Source organism: Trachymyrmex septentrionalis, unplaced genomic scaffold (assembly GCF_001594115.1).
Source record: "Trachymyrmex septentrionalis isolate Tsep2-gDNA-1 unplaced genomic scaffold, Tsep1.0 scaffold161, whole genome shotgun sequence".
NCBI lineage: Eukaryota > Metazoa > Arthropoda > Insecta > Hymenoptera > Formicidae > Trachymyrmex > Trachymyrmex septentrionalis.
Genome location: NW_017304770.1, coordinates 98,390 through 110,204, shown reverse-complemented (window position 1 = coordinate 110,204; position 11,815 = coordinate 98,390). Strand labels below are relative to the sequence as shown.

Sequence of the window (11,815 nt, the reverse complement as noted above, 5' to 3'; positions counted from 1 at the left end):
TATATATATGAATATTTTGTATTAAATTATCTATCACTTAAGGTAGCATTAGAAAAGGAAATAGATATCATAGAGGCTAGAGGGAATCGTAGGAAGTACAAAGCATCCGCGCGTTTTTTGAAAAAAATGATACCGATATTTCTTTTCTTCGATCCTCAGAATTGGATAAATAAAAAAATCTGGTTCAGTCTCTCACATTTTCTGCATTAAAAATAGAAGCAACGATGGAAAACAAGAAAAAGGATAAAGATATTAGATGTATAGGAGATATAATTGAAACAGGTCTTTCCTTTCATTTTTAGAGAGAAGAAAAAATGGAAAGAAAAGATGGAAAGAAATGTTTTCCACAATCGTGCGAATTGTACGCTCTAGAAACGAAGAGGAAGAAGAAAATCAATTTTCGTTCAGTCCGATTTGTTTCTACCAAAGAAGATTAACTTTAATTTCAGTTGAATTTATTCTTCAATTTTTTCTAAGACTTATGTTAAAATTAAAAAAACGATGAAGAATAATTTCAACAGATTAAAGTTAATCTATGATGATAAAAACAGACATGAAGCTGCAGTGGTTTGGGCGCTTACGCGCTGTAATTAGAATTGGAAAGACACAATGAATAAATTGAACCTCGGTTAAGAGTTAACCGTGAGTTGTGGAACTGGGCCTAAATGGAAAGCATATAGAATAAAGCTTTCTAGATAGTTAAGTCTATAGAGACTATAGAGAGTATTTTAAGTATGCTACCAATTTTTGATAGCAAAAAGGTAATAAATTTCATATAGAGTCACGGATGATTATAGATTTGCAGTGGGAATCTGATTAAATTTAATTATAAAATGCCCAAGCCATCCTGAAGGAAAAATCGGACAAATAAACGATTCATTTTAAATAGAAACAAAGGCTGTGTTCTAAAATTTACTGTTAATACTAAAAATCTATAGTGTATGTAACGTAAGCTATAGTTGTTCAGTATTGGCAGTAAATTTTGGAACACAACCATTTAGCATTCAGCACGTTCAGGTAGAAAAAGGCGAAAAAAGATGGTATAGTGTCCCAAAAAGGGATTACCAATTTTAGAAAGAAAACCATTTAGGTTTCTTTTAGATAAACATGACTGCATTAATAGCCATCAGTAAGTGTTTTCCATTTAGTGGCACAAGTCGACATAAACATTATTATTCTATCTTTCTTGGTATTCAATAAGTAATAAAAACAGAACAACACTTGTATTGACTTGTATCATCACATATCGCACACAAAGGATCACAGCGGGGCATGAAATGATATATATGTGCTTCGAACCTTTAGATTCTTTCTATTATCTGAAAGATATTGAAGCCCATTGATTCCGATATTTTTTTCTGGTGCTTTCTAGCAAGAGATACAATTCATAACAAAATGATTCTATTTTTTTAAGGATGTTTTTAGCTGCGTGTACAATGTATCAATTAAAAGTATTAGTCAAACAATCAGCCAAAATAAGCCAATATCGCATTAAACAAATTCTGATATTATTCCATGAAACTATAATTGCAAAAAATTAAATAATTTGGATTATAATGGTTTTATTCGAAGTGATCATATTTTGCCGCAGATCAATAATTTTTGAACGAGTAAATATTCAAATAAATTTTTGCGCGAATATTTGTTTTATTAGTATACGAGTACAATTTTGTATATTATATATGCAAAACTTGATTTAATTCCCGACTTCTGATAAATAGAAATTTCTTATTCTTTCTATAGTATCTATACCCTCATGTAAATATAGATATTACCTCTTTATCTCACTAAATTTTTATCTTATTCTACTTTTAGAATTAGAAAAAAAATTAATTAAATCGAGATTAAAATTAATCTATATACAGAGTGTCCCGTAAGTTTTTGCCAAGCGCTTTTGTATAGATAGAGCAGAAAACTAAACTGAGTCGAAAAATCCTCTATTATTTTGAAATTTTCGCAATGGTTAACGAGAAATTAATTACTAAAAATAGCTGAATATTGATTTTCAATAATTTTTTACTCAAATACTATCAATTTTACGGAAAAACAGCGAGAGACAAAAATTGTTTATTTTTCTCTCGCTTCTCATAAAGTTCTGAAGATTTTTTTAGAATTTTTTCAGAATTTTTTAATACCATATTTTCTCATATTGATAAAAATAAGAAAATGCAGTATTAAAAAGTTGATAAAAAATTGTGAAAAAAAATTCTTAGAGTTCTATGAGAAGAAAATAAATGGTTATTGTCTCTTGCAGTTTTTCCATAAAATTGAATATTTGAGTAAAAAATTATTGAAGACCAATATTCGGCAATTTTTAGTAATTAATGTCTTATCAACTGTAACGAAAATTGGAAAATTTTAGAGGACTTTTCGACTCAGTTTAGTCCGCTCTATCTACATAAAAGCGATTGGCAAAAACTTACAGGACACTCTATTATATATATTAGTAGAAATTAGTCAGAATCAGAAAAAGATAAGAAGTAAATCCAGATTAGAGTTAATCTACAGCGATAGAAATGGATATAAGACCTACCTGATTTCACTAATGATATAAATCTTTATCTACTATAATCTTGGTTTTAATTTATTACGTTTTATTTTTTCTCATTCTAAGAAGAGATAAACAATAAGTTAAATCGAAATTAAAGTTAATCTTATTGTTAGTTGATAGAATTAAGGCCCGATAAAGCTAAGATCCGATTGCATCAACGTTACTTTGATTTTAAGCAAAGCTTAAAACTCTTTCTGTCTCTGTCTCTTTTTACCTTTAAAACGAAACGGATAGAGTTTCGAAGTCTCACTTAAAATCAAAGTGACATTGGTGCAACTGGGCTTAAGTGTGACAAAGCTTGAATAAAGAATGCGAAATCCGCTCGCGACGGCAGGATGAGAAGAGTCGAGGACGTACGAACGACGCGTTCGGCTTCTCCTATGCTGTGGTGCGTCTCTTGCTCCTCCTGCTCCTCCAACCCGATCCAGAAAGATCCCGCGATTCGTTCGCGGTGACGCGATCGGAGTGTGCGCGCCGAAAGAGAAACGCGAGAATGGGCCGCGGCGGCGAGTCGCGAGCGAGAATACATACAACATCGCACACACATTAATACACACATACATATGCGTGTGTAACGTGCGTGCGTAATGCGTGCATGCGTACGGCTACGGGACGGAACGAAACGGAACGGAACGAAGAAGAGACCGTGGCCACCCGCGGGGGTCGAGAGGCGAGAAAGCGGAGAAAAGACACACATACACATACGCACGCACACGCTGTCATGGCGTTAACGTTAACAACGCGTGTCGAGCGTACTACGTGCCGTCGGCGACGCTGCCGCGAACCGAGGTGCCGGTAATATACCGCCGTTTATTTCCGCCGCGGAACAGTCCCCGGATAACGTAACGCGAGAACGACGGCGATCAGATCAGTCCATCCGAACGGGGGAGAGAAAGAGTGAGTGAATAAAGGAAGGGGAAAAGGAGAGGGAGAGAGAGAGAGAAACAGAAAGAGAGTGAGCAGCGCGAGCGTTGTCAGCCGCTCGGCTTCAATCAGCTTCGATTCTGCTTCGAGCGCTGAGTCTGTCGTCGTATTCCCTCGGTCTCTTTCATCTACAGAAAAGGTAAACGTGTTCGTGAAACGGTACACGAGGTTGCGGGCGACCCTACGCTATCGAACTTCTATCTCCGTCGCTGCCGTCAATCGCGAGAAACGAACGCGCCGCCGCCGCTGTCGAGCGCGCGCGCGAGAGGAAAAGAGAGGACCGCTCCTCTCACTGCTTCTCTCTCTTTAGTAAAGTGCGAGCGCACTTAACCTAAAATCTAGAATCCTGCTTCGTCTCTCTCGTTGCTGTCCTTCTCGCGGTTTCTCGCGGATTCCCTGTCGTTATCCGGCTTGACGAAGCGGTACGGCGAAACGAACGCCGAAGGTAAGACGCGACGTCTCGTATCGCATCGCATCCTATCGCATCCCATCGCGTCCCATCGTATCGCATCGTATCGCATCGATCGGCTCGATCGCGAGAGCGCGACGGACCCGCGAGAAGCCATCGAGTCGCGGTGATTCGAGCATCGCTCTTGTCGCCGCTGCTCTATCGCGCGGTGCTAACCCGTCATCCCTGTCGCATACTTCTGACTCCAGTGGCCGCGTTCGGCGTAAACGCGCGCGAATGTAGGCCGGTGATACTTCGGTGAACTCTCGATCCACTCCGATACCTCCTTTATGCTTCCGTTCATTTACTGAGTCTTTCAACCTCCTTCCAAGTAGTAGTACTCTCTCTCTCTCTCTCTCTCCTGTAGGACACTCTCTCTCTTATTCTTCTCCATTAATTGCCGATTGGCAAAGTTGATGATGATGATCTTTGTGATTTTTGGAACAGGAATGTCTATCTGAGTGGACTACAGATAAGGAAATCCGCGGTGGACAATGCAACAATCCGGAGGCCAGTGTCTTTAGTGATAGCTGTACAGTTACGGAACCTGCGAAAGAGTGTATGGTGTGCATTCCTTATTTGCGTCATCTGCCACCGCGATTGTGTGGACAGTTTCTCCCCAAAGGCTATATCATTACTTTCTGGATTTTCACTGTTGTGTGTTCTGTGAAATCCCATCAGACTGGTGATGGTGATATGTCATCATAAAATGATCCACATCCGATCAAGAACCAGCACCGAGCTTCGTGGTGGAGAAATAGGACATGCTCGATGAAAAACATGCCTAAGTAGAGGAACACATGTTCTGGGAATTGATGGGTATATGCTTTTCCTGCAGGAGACCCACCAGCGGCAGGTTGAATAGTAAAATCTCTGAACATATCTCGGCCTCCGTAACTCCTCTCCATGTTTGTCTGGAGGAACAAAGAAGACCAGAACTGGGCTCATGTGACGCCTCACAAGCTCACAAGCCTCAGGTGAACCTATATTTATATTTTAATTCCTCAAATGTGTGTAGCATGCTCTATTAAAATTAATTGTAATTAAATTTTTTATTCTATTCTATTATTTGTAATTCTAACAACAGGTTAAAAGAACCTTTGAGAATCAAAAGGCAGAAGAAGAGATTCCCGAGGAGGTGGCGGAAAGTGATTCGATCGAAGTCGAAGCAGGAGATTTAAGACAAAGCCATCTGAGTATGGCCAATACTATCAGCAACATGAAGGTGACTAATACCATAAAGGGACTGGTTAGCAAACGCCGCAAACGTTTCACAGAAGATGGTTTTAATCTTGATCTCACATGTATCCTTGTCTTACTGTTTTGCATATAACAATTAGAAATAATTAGATATTAGAATATCACGCATTGTGCATACTCTATTTACATTAACAATGTAAATATAATATGCACAATACATAGTATTCTGCATTGTATTTTAATACAATGAACCAATTGATGTTGGATAAATTCCTTAGCAAATGTTATGACATTAGATATAAAACCGAATTTAATAGCGATGGGTTTTCCTGCTGAGAAACTGGAAGGAGTGTATAGAAATCATATTGATGACGTTGTTAAACTACTGGAATCGAAGCATAAAGACCATTATAAAATTTATAATCTGTAAGTGAAAAGATTTAACGTTAAAACAGTTTTTTTATGACAAATGATTGCTATATCATTATGATAATATTGTTTTAGGTGTTCTGAGAGATCGTATGATTTTAAAAAGTTCAAGCAGAGAGTAGCTACTTACGCATTCGATGATCACAATCCACCAAAGCTGGAGCAGATTAAGCCTTTCTGCGAGGACGTGCAGTCGTGGTTATCCCAAGATAAGGACAATGTGGCCGCAGTTCATTGCAAGGCGGGCAAAGGTCGGACGGGTGTAATGGTGTGCTGCTATTTACTTCACAGCAAACAGTTTCCCACTGCCACGGAAGCCCTTAATTATTATGGAACTAAACGAACTCACGATAGGTAAGCATTACAAAAGATTTGAGGATTTAGAGCACATAATAATGTCTCGATGATTGAGAATTATTTTATTTATTCGACTTTATTATGATCTAGGAAAGGCGTAACGATACCATCGCAGAGAAGGTATGTGGATTATTATGCTACCCTCCTCAAAGAAGGTATCAGTTATGAACCAGTGACATTATTACTGCGTAAAATACAACTGGATCCGGCTCCTATTTTCAATGGAGGTCAAGGCTGTAAGTACTAGTATAAAAGTTATGTACGGATTGTTATCGTTAACAACAGGAATTTATTTTACAAACTTTTTAAGAAATAAAACGTACCTTTTTCTCTTTAACTTTGTAATATTTTTCTGTGCAACTTTTGATTTGTACTTTATATTATATTTCTCTGTATGTCATGTTTTTAGGTCTGCGTTTTGTAATCTCAGAATCAAATAAAAGGATATTTTCTGATGATTATGAGGTTCGGAAAGGTACATCTTCTATATGCATCTCACTGCAACACACTGTCGCTCTAACGGGAGATATACGGGTGGAGTTCTATAATTATAAGCCAAAAATGAAACGGAAGGTATATAGTGTAATATTTATATTAAAACTTATTTGGCACGACAGAGATCAATGAACTGTGTTTTACTGCATTTTTCAGGAAAAGATTTTTCATTTTTGGTTTAACACATTTTTCGTCCGTGAGAAAACAAATTCCGAATGCGACAATGGCGATTTACATGTTGAAAGATCGACGAGGGCATTTAGCTGTGATGGCACAACCATGGAATTGCCGATGGTTATGTCGCATGTGAAAGCTAGAACTGGATCATTGGCGAGTCTCGGTCCTATGCCGCCCACTCTCGTTTTACGGATAGATAAGTCAGGATTGGACAAAGTACACAAGGATAAAAATCACAAACTATACAGTCCGGATTTTAAAGTTAGTTTTTTTCTGTACTCGCAAATTATAATTAAAGAAAGTAGAAAGAAGTATAGCAACGTAGAATGTATATCGGATATTTTAGTGTTAAACATTCAATATTTGCCACTACAGCTAGATTGCATATTCTGAAAATGTACAGCGTATACAATCAGTATATATCAGTGTATCTCAATTCCAAATATTTCGCATTAAATATTTTGTTAGTCAAACTTTTTCGAATTAAAGCAATTAAATATACATCTATTTAAATTCAGATAATAAGATCTTATCAAGCGCAGGATACAATGGTCGATTATTTGCGATCTGTTTTAATTGCAGGTGAGTCTATTTATGCATAGCGTGGGCGGGAACATATCGCCAGCTGTGCCAGTGACGAACAGAGGTGGCGATGGTGTTCAGCTGGGGATGGGTGGTCAGGAGACACCGAGTGAGTCGAGCGAGGCGGACAGCAGCGAGTGTGACACTACCGGTGACGAGGACGGTTGGGAATCCGGTGAGTCCTCTGCATCCCTGGTGGTGAACCACCAACACCACCACCCTCTTACACACAGCAGTAGCCGTACACATGTTAGCAGTCTCCGTCCGCGATGCAATCTCAAGGAGACTGCCAAGAGTCTGCTGTCGCGCGGCAACAAGAATCGGAACAGTAACAGGCAGGGCGTCTCCGGTGCGAGCGCGAAACGTTCCTCCGCACCGTTCGCTCGCTCAGCCACTCTCGACACGTAGTAGCTTAATAAACGCTTTCGGTACTTAAGAACGGTCGGCGGTGTTTCGCATCGTAACGCGTTTCGCGCTTTCACGAAATCGCGTGTCTCGCAAAGTCGCAACGTGCGCGTCCTGCTTTTCTTTTGGTTTTTTTTTCTTTGTGGACGCGCATTGGACGGCTTAGTACGCGCAAAATGATGACTAGAATCGGGAGAAATCCGTTCTACGATATTTTTTTGCAGTAACCTCCGCTCGTTACGTTTCTCTTTCTCTTTTTGCACTATCGTTCCGTTTTTAACTCTTTCTCTCTCTCTCTCTCTCTCTTTTACTCTCTCTTTCTCTTTCTCTTTTACTTTTTCTTTTTCTTTATCGTGGGACCATGAGCTTTATTTTTTTTTTCGTATTGACGATTCATGTCTTACCGATTACTATTAACTGTTGGTCGATTCGCCATGTATAATGCTAGTGAAGTAGTTATTGTGAATGTGCACCAAGAGTTTCGAGTAAATCGTTTGAGTAAATTTGAGTAAATTGATTGGTTCGCCACGTAGAAATCGAGAGAAGTAGCATCGGTGTAATTTGATTTTGACAAGGAGATGCACATTCGAAATGTTTATGATAACAGTCCAATCTTGGTTACTTCAACATGATAAAGTTCTAACGCAAAGAAAAGACGCATATTTTGTCTCCGTTATGTTTTGTCGTGTTTTCCGAGGTTTTTCGTGCTGTTGAAATGACGGCAAATGGGATGGGCATTTACTTGTTAAAACTTTAAAAAAGACTCTTAAAATAACATAGGCTAAAATTATCATGAGTAAGAAAAACTGAAATAAATTAGTATCAACAATGATTTGTAATTCAAATATCGATAGGTAGTTAAAAAAATCATTTTGTATCGAAAAATGTATTGGCTTCCTTTTTCAGTTTTTTCTTCTTTCAAGTATAGAAATTATGTAACTCGTTGTATTATCTCAAAAATCAAAAATGAGGAAAATTAATATAGAGTCGTGCACAAATTAAATTCTAATAACATTCTGCAATTTAAAATGTACATATGTAAAATTGTTCTGTTCAATCGAAGCAGATTTTATTCTTTTTTTTTAACAATATATTTTTGTTAAAATAGCGCTTGTATTTGCGCATAATCGATTTTTTTCCGTCCGACAGAACTTTCGGATAAACCAATATCACAGAATGTGCAATATTAGTGCCTATAATGCGATAATGTGTTTTTAAAAAATAACAATGTAATTTTTTCTATTTTTAACGTGTAAAATTACGAAGTAACTTGGCACTTGCATTGATTACTTTTCCTTCTATTCTCTTTTCTTTTATATTTATGTAATATGTTTATTTTAAATAAGAACAAAAATATCTATATATTTTAAATTTAATTGACGGCATATATTTTTTTTTTAGATAAAGCTTGAAATTTCATCCATACTTCTCTTTCGCGGTAAGCTGGTTGTAAAAAAGGAAAATTAGAATAACTCCGTGAGCACGTTAGAGTTGAATTGCGTAGAGAACAATCGCGAGTTTAAGCCAAGCCTTCCGCAAAATGTAGGTATACATAGAAAGGAAGAGGAGGAAAACACAGAATATGTGCGTTCAAGCTGTGCGGTGAATCTGAAATTTTTTTTTTGGTATCTTCTAAATACAAACAATTTTGTAAGCTCGCGTCTCCATGCACATCTCATTCGCGTCGAAGCACTATATTTCGTAAAAATAACGTTTCTCGTTGACCATTTATTTTATGATTATAACTACATGGTACACATATACATACATACATGCATCTTTACACGCGTGAATATATGCACATACATATATAAATGCATGCATGCATACGTACGTACATATATGTATGTATTTGTATGTATATATGGCTGTATATATCTGTGTATGTATATGACGAAGATATATATGAAGACGTCGAGAGAAACTATAGAAAAATTTATAAATGTAACTACATTTATTTAATGTGACAGAAATGCGTCGGATTTGCGTACAGTCGAAAAGATAGTTATTCCACCAAAAGTAATCGTGCTATAACTCTGGAACATTTTATTTGCCGTTGGGGCGATTATAAATAGGACACAAAATAGAGAAAAGCGAAGAAGCGGTGAGAGAACGACGGTAAAATACAGTTTTAAGAAGCGGTGTTAAAACTGATATTTTATCGAAAGTTTCTGGGATTTCTTTTAAACACACGGGCTCAGACGTACGTGAGGAAACCTTCGTTTGTCCGTTGATCGACGACATGGAAGTACAAATACGTAGAAATCAGTCTTTATATACGTGTCGTGGGATTAAAATAAGCCGCGGGTGCTGCTGATTACTAGATAATAATTTTTATATACTCGGTTCGTAATAATGACTCTCTCAGACGAGAACTCCGACTTTATATGAGGAAATACGGCAGATAACGTGAAAGAAAAGAAGAGAAAAAGGAAAATCTGAGGGTAGATTTAAAATCATCTTTCTGTCGATAATTGCTTTTTATTATATATACATATAGAGAGAGGGTTACGCTTTCTTAGATTAAGATATGTACGTAACTGTTGTTGCGTAGAATATATGTATAAAATATAAAGAAACATAAATTATTAGATAAATTATTAGACGGTTGAATACATACATACACACACACACATACATACATAAAACACACAACTGGCTTCGGGGTCAAAAACATGTAGTTATTACGTAATTAACTGTTGAGGTCTACGATTCTTTTTCATTATATTAACTAGACGAAATTATAGATATTGGTAATTCGATTACAATGCGGTAGCACGCAATAGCATTATTAGTATTATGTTGTCGGATTATTCTTTTTTTTTTTTTTTGTATAAGACTAGACTTGTGATACGGTAAAGTAACGCGTTTTACTTTTCGCACGGAGTCTGACTTTAACTTGGTATATTCATATATACCTTATTATAACTCTCAAAGGAAAAGAAAGAAAAAAAGTAGGAAATGAAAAGAGTGAGAAGGATTTCTTTCATGATTTTAATAAGGCAATTATTTCTAACGATTAGTTAGTAAAAAATGAAACGCACTCCATATGTTCCGTCGTGAATGCGTCATAAACAGAATTATATTTATTACATATAAAATCGTTAGTTTAAATAAAAGTAAGATATATAATGATAAAGATTTTTACGAGCGTTTTCTTTGCCTTGTGCTCGTGAAAAATAGATGAATTAGTTTGTCGAATGGCCAGGAATTCGCGAGGTATAATCGCGAGTAAATTATTCGGAGAAGTGTATTTCCCCCACACTCTCCCCGAAGCTAGAATTAAGTGTTCATCGCACAATTTTGTACATACATAGCCGATTAATTATATCGATGTATTTTCTTAAGAACTACTTTTGACAGACTAATTCGGTGTAGCACAGTGTAGAAGAGTGTACTAGACTTGGCAGTTTCTGTCTGTGGTACCTTTGATATCATTAATTCAGAGTCGATTTTTCTTTAGTAATAAAAAAATTGATATTAATTTCCTTTTCGGAAATTAAACTTTAAAGGCGTAATCAAATTCTTATTTAAAACTTTATTTATTATTTACTTTTAAGTAGATTTTAACGTAACAGATTTGTAAGTTGGGGACCAGTACAGATATAAAAAGTAAAATTAAATATAATTATGTTATATCATTATTTAATATTGGAAATTTAAATTTTATGCGACAAATTATATCTCGTTTAAAATCTTGGCTAAAAGAAAATTTATTTCAAGTTAATTGAAGAATCCGTAGACGAACGTTTAGCTGGGTCTAGAATACTCTTACGGAGTCTATAAACGCGGAAACGTGACAAGTCCCTTTTTGATTTCTCTCAACATTTTTGTAATCGTAGCATTGAGATTTGTACTTGAACTTTCTGAAAAGCATGGATGTTGAATGTATTATGACTTTGACGAAGAAGTAATTCATTTTTTTCATACCTTTCATATCTTTTTTCGATATATCTCGAATGAATATAAGCAAATATCGAAGCTCTATTACGTTTTCTTTGCCCCTATTTCTCTGTTCTTTTTTTTAAATTTTATTTTAAACTCCTCATATCATTCTCGTTGCATGTAAATAATTTATACAATTGCGACTACTTGAAGATATTGTTACAATGTTTGAGACATGTGTAAGATCTGTATAAGCAAGATACGTCTGTTTTACTTGTATAATAATTATTTTGTGATACTATTCGTATACTTATATTATTAGCCGTATCGTTGTTATATCATTATTATTAGTAATATTAATG

The 11,815-nt window shown here is 36.2% G+C and overlaps 1 protein-coding gene across 5 annotated transcripts in view; it reads left to right on the top strand.

Annotated features, from left to right (window-relative positions):
• The first annotated feature begins 2,942 nt into the window (after positions 1-2,942).
• LOC108746245 (phosphatidylinositol 3,4,5-trisphosphate 3-phosphatase and dual-specificity protein phosphatase PTEN) overlaps positions 2,943-11,815 on the top strand; it is an 18,402-nt gene continuing 9,529 nt past the window's right edge. For 2 of the 5 annotated variants that reach the window (XM_018482890.1, XM_018482889.1), the window contains exons 1-9: positions 2,943-3,614; positions 4,371-4,900; positions 5,011-5,227; positions 5,420-5,549; positions 5,628-5,906; positions 6,000-6,145; positions 6,319-6,482; positions 6,561-6,842; positions 7,164-7,338. In XM_018482890.1, coding sequence (XP_018338392.1) covers positions 4,724-4,900; positions 5,011-5,227; positions 5,420-5,549; positions 5,628-5,906; positions 6,000-6,145; positions 6,319-6,482; positions 6,561-6,842; positions 7,164-7,338 — 1,570 coding nt within the window. In that variant the 5' untranslated portion in view covers positions 2,943-3,614; positions 4,371-4,723. Of the gene's footprint in view, positions 3,615-3,812; positions 3,921-4,370; positions 4,901-5,010; positions 5,228-5,419; positions 5,550-5,627; positions 5,907-5,999; positions 6,146-6,318; positions 6,483-6,560; positions 6,843-7,163; positions 7,823-11,815 lie in introns of those variants that run through there. The other 3 variants (XM_018482887.1, XM_018482886.1, XM_018482888.1) reach the window with 3 other exon arrangements.